The sequence below is a fragment of the Anarhichas minor genome, unplaced genomic scaffold (assembly GCF_050575085.1).
Source record: "Anarhichas minor isolate MPS153535 unplaced genomic scaffold, ASM5057508v1 ptg000012l, whole genome shotgun sequence".
Classification (NCBI taxonomy): domain Eukaryota; kingdom Metazoa; phylum Chordata; class Actinopteri; order Perciformes; family Anarhichadidae; genus Anarhichas; species Anarhichas minor.
Window position 1 is genome coordinate 30,599 of NW_027466458.1, and position 18,512 is coordinate 49,110.

Sequence of the window (18,512 nt, forward strand, 5' to 3'; positions counted from 1 at the left end):
AAGAAACCTGAAAAGTCCAAATATTTCTATCATCATTTTAGTAAATGAAAAATAAAAAAACACAGTGAATCCAACAATACAATAAGCTTCATTTTCAACAACAACAACAACAACAAAGAGTCTGATTTTAGGTGAGAATATTAAATCTCAAGCCTCCATTTAGGGAAGCTATGCTACAAAATAATGACAAGATGCAAGTTTGCAGCTAATTGAATCTATTGGGACTGGTGTGATGCATTTTGTTGCTCTGGCTGTGGGATCACAACTAATTCCACATCAATATATGCAAGAGAGAATTTACTCATAAATCCACTGGAAAAACTCCAGCCTTTACTGCACAGGTCTGTACAGTAATTCACATTCCAAACACACTGCAGCCGAACGCCTTTTAAGTCCACCTCAGCAGCTACATGGACTCTAAGTGATTGAACCTGTTTAAAGACATCAGTGCTTTGGATCTCATGAGAGGCGAGAAGCCCAGAGGAAAGGAGGAAAAGAAAGGCGGAATGACGGAGGGAAAGTGAGAGTCTCGTCTCTCCCTCCGTCTCCATTTAAGGGGGCGCCCGGGAGAGGCAATGGTTAATTAAGAGCAGACCTGGGAGCACTTGGCAAAGGCTTCGACCGTTCCCATCTATAATGAGGGGAATCATAGAGCTGGGAATTTGGGATATCTGGGAATGGGCTCTTTTTTTTGTGCCCTTTGAAACCGCTGAGGAATATTACCTGCTCAAGTCAAGAGAGACAGCGAGACAGAGGAAAAGGGAAAGAGATAAAAAAAAAATCTATTTCTGCCTATGCATGCAAACACACACACATTCATATTCACACACACACACAACTTCTTAATCTTCTTATGCATGCATTTCCATGCCGGCTTTTTTCCTCAGAATAGAGCTCCCTCTAGGGGATCAGACGTCTGCGTGTTCGATGCAATGCTATTGCACCCTTGACGTGCCAATACTCTGAACACACGCCGTGGAGCACCATTTACACATTCAATCCTTCCTTTCTGAGGCCTTTCCAAATCTGTAGGACATTTTTTTCCCGCTTTACCTTGAACTCCACGCAGTCCACTCCAGTGCAAAGGGACACACGGTACACCGTTGGTTCCCTCCAGGTTTGACATATGTTGCTCTGATGGCCGTTTGATGGGGAAGCGTTGGATGGGGAGACGGTGAGAGAGAAAGGGAGGCAGAGGATGTGTGCTCGTGTAGCTGCGAGTGAGCACGGAGAGGAGACTTGTACTTGTTTCGTTGACCTCTACGGCAAAGCTGTGGAGAACAGATACATCAACACAACTGGCATACATATGCACAGATACACTGCGTGCACAGAGGCACAAACACACACACATACACACACACACACACACACACCTCAGAGGATCTGGCCCTGTCTGCCCCCTCTAAGTTGGGCTGTGGAGAGTCCATCTCTCCCCTCTTCCTCCCTCTCCTCCGTGCCCTGTGCACTGACCCTGAGCGGATGAGTAGCCCGTCTGCACTAATGCCTCGCTGTCGCGTCAACCAGCGAGAAAAACTTTACTACGCCAAGACAGGAGAGAGGAGGCGGAGAGGGACAGAGGAGGCTGGAGTAGAGGGGATCTGTGGGAGAGAAACACTAGTAGGGAGGGAGGGAGGTGAAGAGGCACATATTAAGTGAAGAGGAGAGGAATGGGAGCGGATGAGATGCATGGAGCCTCGGTTGATTAGTAACCTGTATTTTTCCTCTTATCATCTCTTCTCCAATTTCTGTTCGCCTTGATTGTTATTTCTATTTTCCAGTAAAGCCGAATCAGCCGATAGTCTTTTTTTCCCTGAAGTGTTTTTTTTAGCAACACTATCGGCATGGCTCTAATGAGGCAATGTCAGTCGGTCGTTCCGCTGCTTTGGTCCAGACCATAGTATATAACAAGTGGTCGTAGTCAACTTGACGTCACCCATTGGTTTGTTGGGTGGCATTTTGAAGCCTCCAGTTCGTCATTTTAGCTTTCGCCATCAACCAGAAGTGTTACACATACTAAAATAAGATAAGATGAACATAAGATGAAAACACAGACAACTCCCAGACCGGACAACGCCGTGGTAGCGACCTGTCAATCACAATGTAACCCCACCCTAAAGCATACCATGCTTTATGGTCTATGTTGGACCATAATTTACTAAATGAACATCATGCTGTATTGAAGAAGACTTGAAACTAGAGATTGAGACCATAAACTCATGTTTACAATGTTTACTGAGGTAATAAATCAAGAGAGAAGTAGAGTCATTTTCTCATAGACTTCTATACAATCAGACTTTTTTTTGCAACCAGACGAGTCGCCCCCTGATGGCCATTAGAAAGAATGCAACTTTAAGGCACTTCCATTGGCTTCACTTTTTAGACCCAGAGACTGCCGCCTGGTCCAGACATTTAGTACAGACATTCGTGGTCCCCGGAGAATGAATCCTAATGACTTTGGTGACCCTCTGACCTTTCCTCTAACGCCACAATGAGGTTACCATTTCAGTTTTTGAGTAAAATGCTTGACAACTTTAACTTTTAATCTTGCACTGCCATCATGTAAAACATGTAACGTTTCTAATGACCAAATACCTGCAATAGGTACTGACATTCCCATCAGCCTCAGCTGTACTTTGTACAATTAGCGCCAATTAGCAAATGTGAGCATGCTAACACGCTAGATTGTGAACATGATTAACATTATACCTGCTTAACATCAGCATTTTTAGCACCATCATTAGAAGCATGTCAGCAAGCTGACATTAGCATTTAGCTTAAAGCACCACTGTGCCTGAATATAGCCTCACAGAGCTGCTAGCATGGCTGACCTGTGACTAAGATTTGTTCTGAACAGAAAATGTTGAAAAAAAATGTTGTTGGCAATACGGTTTCTAAATTATCTCAAATATCTTTGGCAATTTTTTTCTGTTATTGGCTGACATAAATTATTTGCTTATTTTGATAGATTTTCTATTAGCTGATATTAGCTGATAAACCAGCATGTAATGGAAAGTAACTAAATACACTCCTGCGTCTTTGTCGTTCCTGTTGTCTCCGTCTCATTTCACACTACCTTTCCCTTCTCCATGTTTCTCATGTTCTCTCTCCCTCTCCCATCTCCTCCTCCTCCTGCTTCTCCTCCTCTCAGTTAGTTAGCGGTGGTTAAGTGGAGGGGAAGTGAATGGGATTGATGGTGTTAGCATCTGAGCTGTTTATGATGATGATAAATGTGTGTGTGCAGGGTGGGGAGGGGATGGCGTCGATGCATGTTTGTGTGTGTGTGTGTGTGTGTGTGTGATGATGATGATGAATGGAGGGCTCCCTCTCCACGCACTCCCAATGTCTACTGCATGCAAACATAGAGAAATGATTTGGGCTGACACACTGTCATGTAGTCTAATGCAGTTATATATCCTATCCACCAAGTGACGGGCAGAAGAGGTTAGGAGGAGGAGAAGGAGGAGGAGGGGGGGGGGGGGGGGGGGGTGTAAATTAATAGATGTCTGCGGATAGAAAACGAGGAAGAAAGAACAAAAGGAAGAGGGCATCCTAAATGTGCTGCGGCCTTAACATCGCAGTAATGATCCTGCGTGAGCTATAGAGTTTTACAGGTGACACTTAGATATTAGATTTAGATATCTAGTCATTGTTGTGGCTCACTGGGACACTTCAATGTTAATGTTATTATCGTGAATGTTATTGATGACACCTGTGCTTTTCCTGCTGTGACGTCAGAATGTCCGCTACGGCAAATTAGCTGCACAATCAGTCATATACAGTTAGTTTTGAACTTTTTTTTTGCATTAAAAGTCCATTTCTGAGGAGAGGTGTTGACCAGTTTCAGAACTTCTGCGTGGTCTCATCAGTAATCTCCGTATCTATGGCAGTTAGACCAAAGTAGGCTAAAAGTTAATTTGACAGTGACTATGTTTAAAGGCACCAAATATTACGTTCTTTGCACTTATTCCAAAAAAGACGATAATCCTAATAAGCTGTTTACATAGCAATTGAAAATGAATATTCCACTAATATTCCAGGTTGGATTCAGCCGTGCATATATTAACGCGTAACAACCCCATGCCGTATTATCATCACAGAGGCCAGTGAATCCCACGTCGACGCCGTTCACGGCTGTTTTTGACAAGGGTTGATGCCCTAACATACCGTTTATCACGTCAAAATACGGAAAAGTGAAACAGCAGGAGCCGCTAGTGCCATTTTGCTCATACGGTGGCGGACTTGTTCGACCATGCGAACACGTTTATTCCTTCGACCCACTTCTTGAAATGCCACACTATTGTTAAAACCGGTTTCATGGTTCCTATGCTGCGCAAATGTTATTAAAACAAACAATTTGAAGAGTGACAGTGCGGAATTCAGAAATCAAAAACACTTCATTTAAAACTTCAATTTGGTGCTGCAACAATCAGTCGATTAATCAATTAGCCGTTGGACTAAAGAACGACAGTTACAACAATTTTGTTGATCAACAATTGTTACAGTCCCAGTAAAACAGAAGTCAGAGCGTCTTTAGCTCCTGTACTGTGACGTGTTCCCAAGTGAAACGGAATATTTGAGAGTTGCACAGTTACAAGAGGGATTTGATTCAAATCCATTGGTCCGCTAAGAAGTGGGCAGGCTTACATCCATGAGTGCAATATACGGAGCTACAGAGGACCGTGGCTCCACACACACCTCCCTTGATGCTAAAACTTGCAGATTGATTGATGGATGGATGTCATGATATTGTTGGTTGAAACTGTTATATGACAGAGGATGTGATCTAAAAGGGTTAATAGATCATCAATAGCTTAATTTTATCTCGGCTTAAAAGCACAATGGTTAGAGCCCCTTTAAAATTTGATTATCTAGTTTATTACATTTTTGGTAAATAAAGTAAATGTCTTTGGGTTTTGGTGTATTTGGTGTATTTTGCATGCAGAACTGCTAGGATGCACCAATATGACGACAACGACAATATCGATGTTAATATTGATAGCAGGAACGTATTGATGACAGCATATGTGTGTGTGTGTGTGTGTGTGTGTGTGTGTGATTACAGGTCGAGACCTAGCCAGCACCACTCTGCCAGGCTACCCTCCTCACGTTCCTCCCACCGGACAGGGCAGCTACTCCACCCCGTCCCTCACCGGCATGGTACCTGGTGAGTACACACACACACACACTTACTCAAACAGTTTCACACTTGCCTTTCCTTTACAGTAATTCTGTCATTTCTCACCACCCGTCATCTCAGCAGATTGGATAACTGTATATAGTATCTGTTCGAATTCCCACTGGATGTGTGTGTGTCTTCAGGGGGTGTACTTAGCTTTGCCACTTCCTCCTTCTTGTCTGTCTACACTATGGCTGACAGCGTTCCCAGGGGGTGGCATGTGTGCGCATCTATACGTGTGTGTGCGTGTGTGTGTGTATCATTAGAAACCAGCCACAGTAGCACAGCTGTCCCTCCTCAACATTAGTAATTTGTTTTTAATGAGAATCACCAGTGACCCACGACTAATTCATTCATTCCCTTCCACTCCGCCTTCCACGCCGCTTTTGTGTTTCAATCCTGGACCGCCATTCTTGTCCACCCTCTCTCTTTCTCTCTTTCTTTCTCTCTCTCTTTCTCTCTCTCAGTCTTGCAGTGGTGGTCGTGGTTAGTGTGAAGCACACTGCAGAGAAATAAAAGGGTGAAACACAAGATGTGCTGAAACAAAGTCAAAACACTGTTGTTTACAAGTTCTTGTCTCTGTGTATTCCCAATCATCAGTCTCTGTGACACACACACACACTCTCAGTGGACATGTAGCAACAGCACGTCCAAAGACGGGTAACCCTGTCGCCCTGTCCCCCTGCGCTCACCCCGTCCCGTCCTCAGGTTTGACAGCATATTTGTGTGTATCTCTCCGTGTGTGTGCTGGCAGGCGGTTGTTTGTGTGCGCGTGTGTTTGTTTTTGACAGTGTGTGTGTGTGTGTGTGTGTGTGTGTGTGTGTGTGTGTGTGTGTGTGTGTGTGCACGACCTTGACACCGAGCTACACGAAGGGAGACCCCTGAGCCTCCCCCCCTGCCCCCCTTCCGACCCCCTCTCTCTCTTTCCCTCCCCTCGTCTCCTAAACAACCTGACATGCCGCCGTCACTGCGGCGATGACAAGGGGAGGATGTTCGCACCCAGGGATGCCATGGAGACCGCATCCCGACCCCACCTGACAGACACAGCTAAACATACACACACACACACACACAAAGGATGGTGCGATGAAAGGAAAACTTGTTGGGTTGTACATCCAAATACACACACACACACACACACACACTCTCCCAGTCTCCACATCTAAATTCTTCTCAGTGAATATTCAAAGCTGCCTGAATCTTTGAGCCGACGAGAGTGACTGGAGGAGATAATCTCCCAACTTTGCTCTCTCCTGCTTCGCCGTGTTTTATCTCAGCACTTCTCGGGCAAATTATCCTCCTTTTTTGTTCGCTCTGTCTAATATCATACCTTCATTAAGCAAGCAACTCGCCTCTGCTGCTCTTCTTCTTCTCTCTCTCTCTCTCTCTCTCGCTGCAGCAGGGGGGCTGACACTCAGAGGGGGTGTAGAGGAGCAGTGAGGCAGAACCGACAGAACGAGAGGGAGAGAGGAGGGATGGGGGGGGCATCAGGGTCTGTGACTGTCAGCTATGGGAGAGGGATCCCCCCCGGGAGGAGTGAAGGTTCAGGAGAAAAAGAAAGAGAGAGTGTGGGGGGTGAAAAAATAAGAGAGCAAGTCAGCGGAGAGATGTCGAGAAAAAAAGAAATAGAGGAGAAGAAATGGGGAAGAATGTTGTTTTGATGTGACGGGGCGGTTGTAGTCGGGCGGGCCAGAGGACGAGGAAGAAAAATGAAGCGGAAGAGGGTGAGGGGAAGAGTGGGAGGGGAAGACGAGAGGAACAGCAGACCCCAGACAGCAGGCAGTAAATGAGGGAGAAAAGCTACGCCATCATCCACTGAACGAGAGGACGGCTACAGTCTCGCTGAGATCTCCTCTTTGAGTCACTCGGTCTGCAAACCGTTCCGTTGAAAGCAAACGGGAGGTCGAAGCTCAACGCTGTGAGCAAAAGAAGTCCTCCAAACCAAAATGATAACTTTTGTCATTTTAAAACAAACAACTAACGCAGTCGTCTCTTTCACGTGCACATTAGATTTGAGCATTGCAGTCGTGTTCCAGAGAGGTAAAGCCTGCAGTGATACTAAAAGCTTTTAATGAGGTGCAAAACACGCCGCTTGTCAAAGCATTTCAGCACCTTATTAACAGTTTTTACTGTAACTCTATCCTGATTATACAGCACGAATATTCTAGCTGCACCACTGCAGTAAAAACAAAACGGGATACTTTGACCTATGGTTGCTTTTTTCAGGTCTCTGTTTGCAACTTCATTTACACATTCGTAAGACAGTAATACAAAAACAACACCCTGAAGTGTAAATTTCAGTCTGGATAGCTCTCAACTTCAGCTTCATTGTTTTTTAGCAAAGGCTGGTAGCTCAAAAACAAAAAACAAGGCACAGTAACAGGTTTGGCATCCTGTTTCTCAAGGACAAAGCCAAAGAAACAGAATCATCCTCTTCAACCTCCGCTCTTTCTAAATATGCTGTTTTCTTGTTCTGTGTTTGCTTTCAGGTGGAGATTTTTCCGGAAGTCCGTATTCCCATCCCCAGTATTCCACATACAACGAATCCTGGAGATTTCCCAACCCCAGTTTATTAGGTAGGTGTATCCCATATCAATGAATTTCCTATTCATCCCACCTCACAGCCCAGTTCCCAGCCCAACCTCTCTAACATTCTCTTGTACTACGCTGTATCTTTCATGCTCCACTGTTCCGTTTTTTTTTCCCATTACAGTACATTTCTGTCTGTATTGTATCGTACAGTACAATACAGCATAGACACACTAATGGTTCTGTGAAAGGATGTTTTAAAAAAGAGGCAATTTGGGGTGTGAATGGGGTCGAAGAAACGGGAAGAGAGAGAGTGAGAATGGAAGGAACAGATTAACCGACATTTATCAATGTTGCGTATCGGGATTTGTGAGGATTTCATTAGTTATTGTGTAGGAAGTTGACCAGTTCTGTTTTATTTTTCATGTAGTCACCCTTACATTAACGATTAAGACTGAACCAAAATGCCACGAGCAGTAATCTGCCGGACTACAATGAGCAATACCAGTAAATATATATATATATATATTTATATGTAGACAACCTGAAAAAAGATGTGACAGCACCATCCACCACTTGACATTTTAGGGGGTCACGTTTAAAGGTGAAACGGCCAGCGGGTGACAGTGTAATAAAAGTCAACAGGTGCTGCGCTGACCTGTAGTGTGTCCTCCCTACACCCTTTCCCTCTTGTCTCAACCCACTTCCTTCCACCCGTCTGTCCCCAGTGTTCCAGCAGGATTATGGGTCTCTCCTGGGGACGGAAATCGGCTGCTCCTCCAGCCTCTTCACCAGCCAGGCAGGACAGATGCAAGGTAGGTGGACCAAGAAAGACAAAACAGAGAAAGAGTGCGACAACTCGGGTGCATGTGAAGAGGTGCAGCGAAAGCATAGAAAGAATAGGGGGGGGGCGAAGGGAAACTTTGGTCTGATCACATGGGGACAAGATGCACATCAGGAGACACTGAGAGGTTTAAGATTGATGGCAGCGATGTAGAGGGAAGGATGAGAGTAGATAAAATGAAAGAAAGAGGTAGAAGGGGAGAGAGGGCATCTGAAGTCTTGACTGAGACTAAATAGTTTGTCAGGCCGGCTTAATGCCTCACTTCCCCAAAGAGCCTCCTGAGATTACCTGGACTGTGGACAGACATAACCTGTCAACACACAGCCCGGCTGATTGATGGAAGTGACAGAGACAGGTGTGTGTGTGTGTGTGTGTGTGTGTATGTGTATGTATGTGTATGTGTGTGTGCGTGTATGTCTGTGTGTGTGTGGATGCTTGTGATTTTCTGTGTGTTTAAAGGTGAGTGAGTGTGGGTTTCTGTGTGTCTTTGGGGTTACAGTATTGAATTGACCTCCTCCCTGAGGAGAGAATAGACTCAAGGGATCAGCAGTAGTAGAGCTGTACTCAGTGTGTCAGCTTAGACTGTCACTTAGTGTGTGTGTGTGTGTGTGTGTGTGTGTGTGTGTGTGTGTGTGAGAGAGAGAAAGAAAGAGAGGTGGGAGACGACGAGACAAATGTCAGAAAGTGGACCGAGTTCATTTCATTGTTTTTTTTTTTCATTAGCTTCATCAGCTCATGTCATCTCCTCGCTGCCTTTAACTACTCACATTGAAAGTAAAATATAATCTTAAAAGAAAATTGAAGCTGCTCATTCCACAGTTTACATTCCAGTAACCCAAAGTAGTTGAAGGATAATTCAGATTTATTACAAGAGCCTTATTTTTGTCATTTTAACCATCATTCCAATCGGTGACACAGAGTTCGGCGTTTTGGTCGACGTCACCTTGGCTTTTCACAGCCAGAAGTGACACGAGAGGGTGGAGCAACTGACTGCTGAAGAAGAAATATTTTTTTGGCCACCAAAATGTTACAATTGACTTTCATGAAGTGAAAACACACTGTGAAAGGGTTAAAGTTGTATGATATAAACATAGACAACTCCCAGACCAGACAACACCTTGGTAGCACAAGGTAGCCCCGCCCTAAAGCATACTATGGTCTATTTGACCCTAAATGGACCATAACGTACTAAATGAACATCATGCTGTATTGAAGAAGACTTGAAACTAGAGATTGAGACCATAAACTCATGTTTACAATGTTTACTGAGGTAATAAATCAAGAGAGAAGTAGAGCTATTTTCTCATAGACTTCTATACAATCTGACTTTTTTTTGCAACCAGAGGAGTCGCCCCCTGATGGCCAGTAGAGAGAATGCAACTTTAAGGCACTACCGTATTGGATTCACTTTTCAGACCCAGAGGGAGCCGCCTGATCGGTAATAATAAAGATTGAACTCGCCAAGTCAATTGCAGAAGTCCAACAGGAAAAGACACATGAGTAGATCATTTTCGAATATTTTCACAATGCCATGGCCATTTTGAATAAAGTGGTGAGTGAAAGTGGCGTGAAAATGGTAATCAACGTATCATAACAAGGGCTTGTATATCTGCAACCCTATAATCTCCCGGTTTCCCTTTCTGAATGACGAACACGTACTGTCAGTTCCTCTCACACAGGCGCAGAACGTACGTGCTAATTGGCTGTTGGCTATAGTCTTTACGGTGTGTTCATGTGCAACTTTTTGGACAAGACAGCCTACGTGAGGCGACACAACATCGACGTTCGTTGCTGCTAGTTCTTTGATGTTGGTTTTGGTGCGACTGGGCCTTTACATTCATCAGGTGGCCAGAGACACGACTTCAAATGAATGCTCTGTATCTACCGGATTTGTAGGCATGGGGAACTTTGTAAAGTCAAAATATGTCAACGTGTGGCCAAGATTGTATGTACAAAGTTATAAAGAACCTGGTTTAACTGTTGTCTTTGTTGTCGCAATGCCACCTCACACCTGTTGAGGCCAAAACTACAAAAACAAGACCCAAGTTTTAATAAACTGGACTCATAAAAAAAAAGTTTTAGTCTTTTTTCAAGAGAAATTGACTGAAAGATCTGCGTCCCTGTTTCTCCCCAGGGTCACCGTACTACTACAGTGCAACATCACGGGGGGCGGGCCCTGCTGCCACTGCAACAGCCTCCGCCTACGACCGCCACTGACCCCTTCTACTAAGAGACGACGAGGATGGGGGGAGGGGACGGATAGCACCAGCACTGCACAGTACAAACCTGCCTACGCACGGACAACAATGAGGATGAAGATTTCAAATTTTTGACGTCAGTGAAGTTTGAATTTTCTTTGACTGACACTTAAGCCGACAAACGCACTGCTTGGCTGAAGACAAGCTGTATGGGTATGACATTACTGTGAGGACACAGGCTTGACAGTGTCAATAATTGATATCGGATAAAGAAATGGTCAGAAGCAAGTGAATTTGGACCCTCCTATGATAAATCAAGGCTTTGGTATCCCTGTCCTGTCTTTTACCAATAATCTACAAATCCAAGAAGTAAGTGGACTACGTGGTGACTAAAACTGTGTTGTGATCTTGGGTGGTTAAATGTTGCGTTTTCAGGTTGAAAAAAATATTCTTTGAGGGAATTATTTGAGTCGATTCGAGCAAAATTGCTTTTTCAAACAGTGTCTTTTTATGCCCCCGACATCAATCAATCAATTTTCTATGCCATGCTACGGTGAAGTAAAGACAATCCAATTCCCATAACTTTGAAAGACCAAAATCACCCATATCATAACCATTCTAGTCTCTCTTCTGTAGATGCAACACGTTTCCCCTGGGATCACAACGCTCAATTAACGGGATACTGCCATTTTCAATTGGGAGGAGTCAGTTTCACAATTGACCGTTCGCTAAGCTCCGCCCCCACGAGCTACTGTCGCTCTGCCTGTCAAACTTTCTGTTATATACAATGATACCATCAACACTGTAGGGGTTGTTGAAACAATGGATCCTTTCAGACAGAAGTAGACAGGCTGCTACTCTCTATTTTGTGGACTAAAAAATGGGCGCAAAAGCCTTCGCAAATCCGGCCTACAGTTTCATCTGTCATTGCCACTTTTGCTCTTCTGTTTTGGGGTTTGAAAAAAGGCTTGAAGATAAGTAGTATCTCTCTTACTAGAGCCCCCGTGCACACCGCCTCGACATGTGAAGAAATCCAAAGCTTGACGGGCCGGCCGTGCTTAGTTACGGTCGCCGAGCTACGATTGGATGAATCGCTGTACCGGGGTGAGCTTCAGTCGAACGCTCAGTTCCGGTGGTTGCAGCCAGATGCCAGTGTGTATCACAGAACGTCTAACGTCCACGCTTTCACGCATTCAAAGTGGCCGTGAGTGCCCCTGACTGACGGACAGGCCTTTCAGCAAAAGCACAGCCTAAAATCTGAGCCCTCCACTGTCAAATGGACAGTGAACACATTCACATCAGACCAAAATAAAAACCCACCGGGGAGAGTCGTCGTACAGGAAGGTGCAATTCCACCTCCCCAGCCAAGACGCAGTCCGGATCAAGAGCTATTTATAATGGGAGGAGACACAGAGTAATATATTAAGAAGCTTTTCTGCGCTGCACTCTGTGATAAGAGTGAATGCCTGTTAATGATTTATAATATGTGTCACGCTGTTGTGCTAGAATAGTGACGATGATGATGATGATGATGATAATGATGACGATGCAGTGAAATATGAAATCTTAAAAAACGTTCAAGAAGTCCTTGTTTATAAATATGATCTGAGTTTCATGTTTATAGTTTGTCGCCTGGTAACAGTTGACGCAGGTGCCATTGAAATTTTAAAAAACGCCATTTTTATCTACTTCCTGAATATTGATGGCCAGGAAGCTGCGGCACCCTCTCTCTCTCTCTCTCTCTCTCTCTGTCTGTTGCTCTCTTTCTATTTCTCTCTCTAAACTCCCCAAAGATGGCCCCCCCTAGTGGATCGGCTGACTAACTACAAAAGCACAAAGAGACTCAATCATAATTTAAAAGGCGCCATTTTGCTTTTTTTTTTACTTCCCTTTAGAACCATTACTTCTTCTTCTTCTTCTCCCCCTTTTGAGTGCGTGTCCTTCAGCTTGTTTGGCATCCCGAAATTGTTTCTATAAGAGCATTCATTTTCGTGAAAAAAAAAAGAAGAAAACAAGCGTTTTATTTTTGTTTGTCTCCTCCATCAGTTCTGCGCTGTGACAATGTATGACACCAGGGTCGAGGCCTTACCCATCACGTACAGACAGACCAGGACAGATTTGCCCTTCGGCGCTGATCTGAAATCAGTGTGTTTCCCCTCTAAAATGTGCTTCTTTTTTTTTTTTTTGGAGGGACCACGGTGTTGATCTCGTGAGAGGGCAGAATCTCCCCTGAACCTGTACGCAGCTTCCTGTCTCACTTCTGTCCATACAAGACTTGTACAGTAATCAGTGAACGAGAAGAGAAGCCACAATGTCTATAGCGATTTCAGTTATTCACATTTTAGATTTTAGTGATTAAGCTTTCTTGATGATAAAAAAAAGACTAAGAAATGTGTGGTGTTGTTTTAGCCATCGTCTGCAAATGTTTACATATCTTTTGTTGTTGTTTTTTTTGGTATGCGTGGCTGACCGTAGCGCTTCATTGCTACTGTGTAGTTTTACTAGCGAACAGATTGAAGGCACTAAATCTGCAGCGGGAGACATGAAAATAAAGCTATATATAAACGTACACCTATGAACACTGAGCGAAGCTGTTAGTTTTCGAAATCTTTGTTGTTCCTGGGTTTTTTGAAATAGCGATAGAGTGGATCCTTTTACATTTGTAGACCTTCAAAGTTGTGCTGCACACGTCTCTAAAGCAGATTATTATGTCGGCTCGCCCGCTGTGCTGTCGGCGTGCACCGCAGCAGGAGCCCTTCCTTATTTCTGTCTTTCTCTCTTGATCCTTCTGAGGCATTATTGAACCTGAACCACACCAGCTGAAAACAAGGACAGTGCCTTTAGTTTTATATGTCGTCGTCCCCCCCCCCCCGCCCACCACCCCTGCCAACCCCCCATACTGACATACTGACCACGCATCACTTAAACAAGATTCTGCGTCCCTCCCTGTAACTCCTCACACAAACAAAAACGCTGCCCATGACAACGCAGGGTTGTCGATTATATGAAGCCTTCCACGTGAAAGTAGCAACCAGTGAGCTCTGATAACAGGACCTGGCCCTGATCCGGCACCCTATACTCACTCAGCACACACATTTCAGTCACAGACTCACCAGGGTAATGTTGAACTCATGCGATGCAAAAATGAACAATCTGCAAACGACATCATGTGGCTGGAAAGTAACAAAAATCTAAATATATTCCAAGAAAGGCCTATTTTTAGGAAAGTCAAGGGGAGCAAGTGTAAAATCAAAAGATGGCCCGGGACTCTTTCCTCGCTCAGCGACACGAGCGATGCTCAGCAGTGCTGCCTCTGTTGCCTGAAGATGTATAAATGAGATGACTTTGAATTGCTATTATTGCTTCAATTTAGGTTCCAGCCACCAGTGGCAGCACTGAGTCAACGATGCAAAGAAGGGATTCCTGTCGTTAGATGACTTTAAAGATTCAATGTAAGGGATTCAGAGCATTAATATAGCGGCCAAAAAGTATTTGCTATGTAAAGATATAGTGGAGGAATGTCAACACTGTTAGCTCTGTCAACACAGTTTTCTGTGGTTTGCGCGTTTAGCACTGGTTAGCTGCGGGCCACCAGCTCAGCCGTCGCCATGTTGAGAGCCGTTGAGAGGCAATAGAAATGCTCCCATCTTTTTTTTAGCTCTCAATAGAAGAGCTATTTCATGGATTGATATTTGGTACAAACATTCATTCCGGAGTGACTGAAATTTCTAACTGAAATATACAAATTTGGATAAATATCCATGCAGGGCCGTGATTCTTGATGTACGGCCTCGGATCAGGGCTAAACAGGACCCACTGGCTAGACAAGGAGTGAAAAAAGGCACAAAAATACAAAAGCCAGTGACAGACATGTTACAATTCTGTTCATTAATATTGCTTTTTTATATTATTATTCAACCAGAGCATCTTATAAATGAATACACCCTTTTTCACACTAACACACACACACACACACACACACACACACATTACTGTAAACATGACGACATATCGATTGGGAGTCGTTCTCCTTGAAGAGGTGAATCCAGCCGCGCCTCCCATGTCCGCTCGCCAGAAGCTGCGACACCAAACGGGGCCCAGATTCCTTCTCCGGCGTAGCCAAGAAGCCCAGCCACAAGTTAACAGGATTATTTGTTCAACTATGCATCTCGTAGTGACACAGCTTGCCTTGCCATTGCTTTGACCTAATTGGCTCACATGGGGAGAGAGAGCGGGGCTCTCATTGGGCCGCCGTCATCTTCGATTGGCAGCCGTGACATTGACTGCAGCAATGAGAGGTAGTGGTGGTGGGGGGGGGATTGTCATTGTGGGTGGTACTGTAGGAAGCACGGGCGGGCAGAGGCCACACACACACACACACATAAATATAAGTACAGACACAAACTCTCTCCCTCCCTTTGTCCTTTGCAGAGAGTGGGGATCGCCCCTCCCCTCGTGGCCCATGTGTTCCCCAGGGGAGGCCAAACCTGCTGTGCCATCAGAAGCTCATCCCGTCTTTTTTCTCCCCCTCCTCCCCTCCCTCCCTCGGCCCTAATCTCATCATATCTCACGCACTCGTCTCCCCTCCCCCTCCCCTCCTGTAGCACTGCCACACCACCAGGATTAGGAATATTAAAAGTATTCTGTGGATTTCAGGCCTGTGACCTTAAACAAAAATAAGTCATCCCTCTTTCCCCCCCCCCCCCCCCCTTCCCTCCATCTCCCTCTCTTACTTTCCTCTCTGACTATTCAGACGAGATGCTCACACTGTCCTGTCAGACATTCTGCGCAGGAATGAAGCAGGGTGCCAAACCGAGGTCATTTCAATGGCAACATTGCTGCCGGTATTCTTTATTTGGCCAAGAATATTCTGCGAGATGGCATCTCGTAATTCTGTAGAGCGTTTAAAAAACACAAAGAAACAGCGGTTTCTGATCAAACAAAGACGTTTCATTTCTAGTTTACTGTCCATGAAAATTCAAATCGTATCCTGAGTTGTTGTTTTTTTATCCCAGCTCCAAATCAAATAGAAAACTGAAATAAATGCAAATTAGTTGTTTTTTTTCTTTATTATGATTTCTCAGCGAGTGTGCACCGCCCGACTGTATCTCAATATGAAATCCATGAAGATGGCTACTGCCTCTGTGAAACCTGAGGGGATTTCAGCATCACATCTTGACAGCAATTAGTGGCACAATCTGTTTCATGCTTGCTGATATAACTAGGCTCTGGACAGATCTCATACTGAAGTGTTACAATGTTCTGTACGTCTTAATATTATTCAACTGTGGAAGAGGAGACATACACAGGACTCAGCCTACAAAAATCAACTGTGCTTTTTAAGCAGATGTTTCAATCAAAGTAAAAAAGAAAAGAAAAAGAAAAATAGATAACATGATTTTTCACCTTACTGTGGCCTTTCGTGTAACAATCTGGAGTTTTTTTTGTGTCCATGGCTTCCTATCTGGGGTGTTAAAGAGATATTTATATCTGTGACGTTTTCGTTAAGAAAAAAAAAGAAAGAAATACATCCGAATGCGAAGACGAAATTAGGGTTCAACGTTTCAGCTTCTTCGAAATCAAACGCGACAAAAAGAAAACATATCTGTAACATTCACCAAAGCCTGCGATGCCTGTTTTAAATAATAGATTCTTGTACAAAAAAAACCCCACATATAAAATAGCAGAAAAGACTTACAGATACAAACACAAAATGAAGATAAAGAAATGCCTTCAAATATTCTGGACGGGAGGATTTAAAAAAAAAAAAAAAAGTTAAAAGAAATGCTTCTTAAAGAAAATGTGTATGTTTTTTATTCGATTTTCTAGTAGTTGCAAACAAAACTTGGTGTTTTTTCTCTTTGTGTGTTGCGTGTTGTCTTAATATTTGAATGTATTTTACTGCAGTGCGAATTTGCCAAAGATATCATATCACTTGATTTCTCTCCATTTATTTTATTTTTTTTTGGGGGGGGGGTCGCTTTTTTTTTGTTCCTGAATTGTGACCAATTTTGTTCAGAAAACTGGAAATAAATGTTAAATTTGATATTATGCTTATTTTTCATATTCCATGTTGATATTATCATTATTTTATTCCCTGGGTTTGAGTTTACTGTGAAATATTAAATTGCAGTTTGCTTGATGCATCTCTTCATACTGTGTACATGTCCATCCGTCCACCTGAGTGACTGTTGTTGGTGAATTATTCCATTTATGTACCTGTAATGTGAAGCTAAGAAGTAATTATTTGTAAATATTTGCCATAATTTTATTGGTCCTTCAGAATAAAAAATAATTTTTTGGAAGTTAGAGTACCGTGTCAGTACTTGGCTACGAATGTGCCCGTGTTTTTCTTGCATAGAGACAGATCACACGCACACCTATTGCCACATTCCTCCACGTCCAGCGTCAGCCTGGACAGACGGAGACTTGGCTCAGTGTGACAGCTGTGCAGCTTTCATCCTGGGGACACATCTCGGGGCGAGGATTGTGTGTGTGTGTGTGGGGGGGTAGCTCCTCACCCCACCACTCGGAGTGAACAGAGAGTCCCAGTGCTGCAGTCTTGGCTGCTGGCCGAGTCCAGGAGGGGGCAGAGGTGTGTGTGTGTGTGTGTGTGTGTGTGTGTGTGTGTGTGTGTGTGTGTGTGTGTGTGTGTGTGTGTGTGTGTGTGTGTGTGTGTGTGTGTGTAGAGGGGACTAAGAGGAGGAGGAGGAGGAAGAGGGAGAGGGGTGATAATAGGACACAAGCCACGACATGGCGACAACACGCCACACACACAGAAAACAGCACAAACCCAGCTTGAGACACAGGCCGGGCTGTCCACAGTTTGGGTGCCTGCCCAGGACTGCAAAACAGCACGGTGCGCTTGCTTGTGTGTGTGCATGTGTGTGTGTGTGTGTGTGTGTGTGTGTTTGTGTGTGTGTGCATGCGTGTGCAAGCTCATTTTGGTTCCTCGACAACTAAAGGCAGCCCTGTAAGAATTAATCATATGGTAAATATTTGTAAAGATTGTTTTATTCCAGCAATCAGGGCTGGGGCAAACATGAGCTGTGGGCCCCAAGTGGGCCCTTCCACACACACATGTCCTCCCATTCCAATGCCATGGCAACTAATCAGAAGGTAGCCCCGCCCTAAAGCATACCTCTAAATGGACCATAATTTACTAAATGAACATCATGCTGTCTTGAAGAAGACTTGAAACTAGAGATTGAGACCATAAACTCATGTTCTGAATGTTTACTGAGGTATTTTTTGGAGCTTTACTCATGCTAGGGACTAAAAGTCGACCTTTGTTGCTTCGGTTTTGATGTTTTCTTTCTTTTTTATCTGTCACTTACAACATCAGTTAAAAGTGTAATTTATTCAAACAGTCTCCCTCTGCACTTACGATGCATGTAACAAAGACACAAGACGATTAAGGTGTGGAAGGAAAGTTTCATTTTGCACTGCCGTAGTTTAAAGAACTATGCAAGTAGACTACTCAAAATTGGGCCAAACGCTGTTTGACTGACAGGTGCAGAGCCGACATATGATCCGTCAGATCAATGTCGGCTTGAAAAATAAGAGTTTGACAGTGTTCCGTCAGTTAGAAAGCAGTGCCACACCCTCTGCCCTCTTCACTCTCCCCCTATTACATAACATGACTAGGCATTGACATGTTCTACCTCTCCTCCTCCTCCTCTCTGGCTTCCCATACAAGAGCAGGAGACAGACAACAGTGGTACTTATGGAGGCCAAGAAGTCATGCAAATTAACGTCAGTC

At 44.1% G+C, this 18,512-nt stretch overlaps 1 protein-coding gene across 3 annotated transcripts in view; it reads left to right on the forward strand.

The window, feature by feature from the left end:
* pax5 (paired box 5) overlaps positions 1-17,055 on the forward strand; it is a 41,327-nt gene extending 24,272 nt beyond the window's left edge. For 2 of the 3 annotated variants that reach the window (XM_076090041.1, XM_076090042.1), the window contains exons 7-10: positions 5,066-5,167; positions 7,669-7,755; positions 8,437-8,523; positions 10,687-17,055. In XM_076090041.1, the coding sequence (XP_075946156.1) occupies positions 5,066-5,167; positions 7,669-7,755; positions 8,437-8,523; positions 10,687-10,769 (359 nt within the window). In that variant the 3' untranslated portion in view covers positions 10,770-17,055. The remainder of the gene's footprint in view (positions 1-5,065; positions 5,168-7,668; positions 7,756-8,436; positions 8,524-10,686) is intronic. The other variant, XR_012953462.1, reaches the window with a different exon arrangement.
* The last annotated feature ends 1,457 nt before the right edge of the window (positions 17,056-18,512 follow it).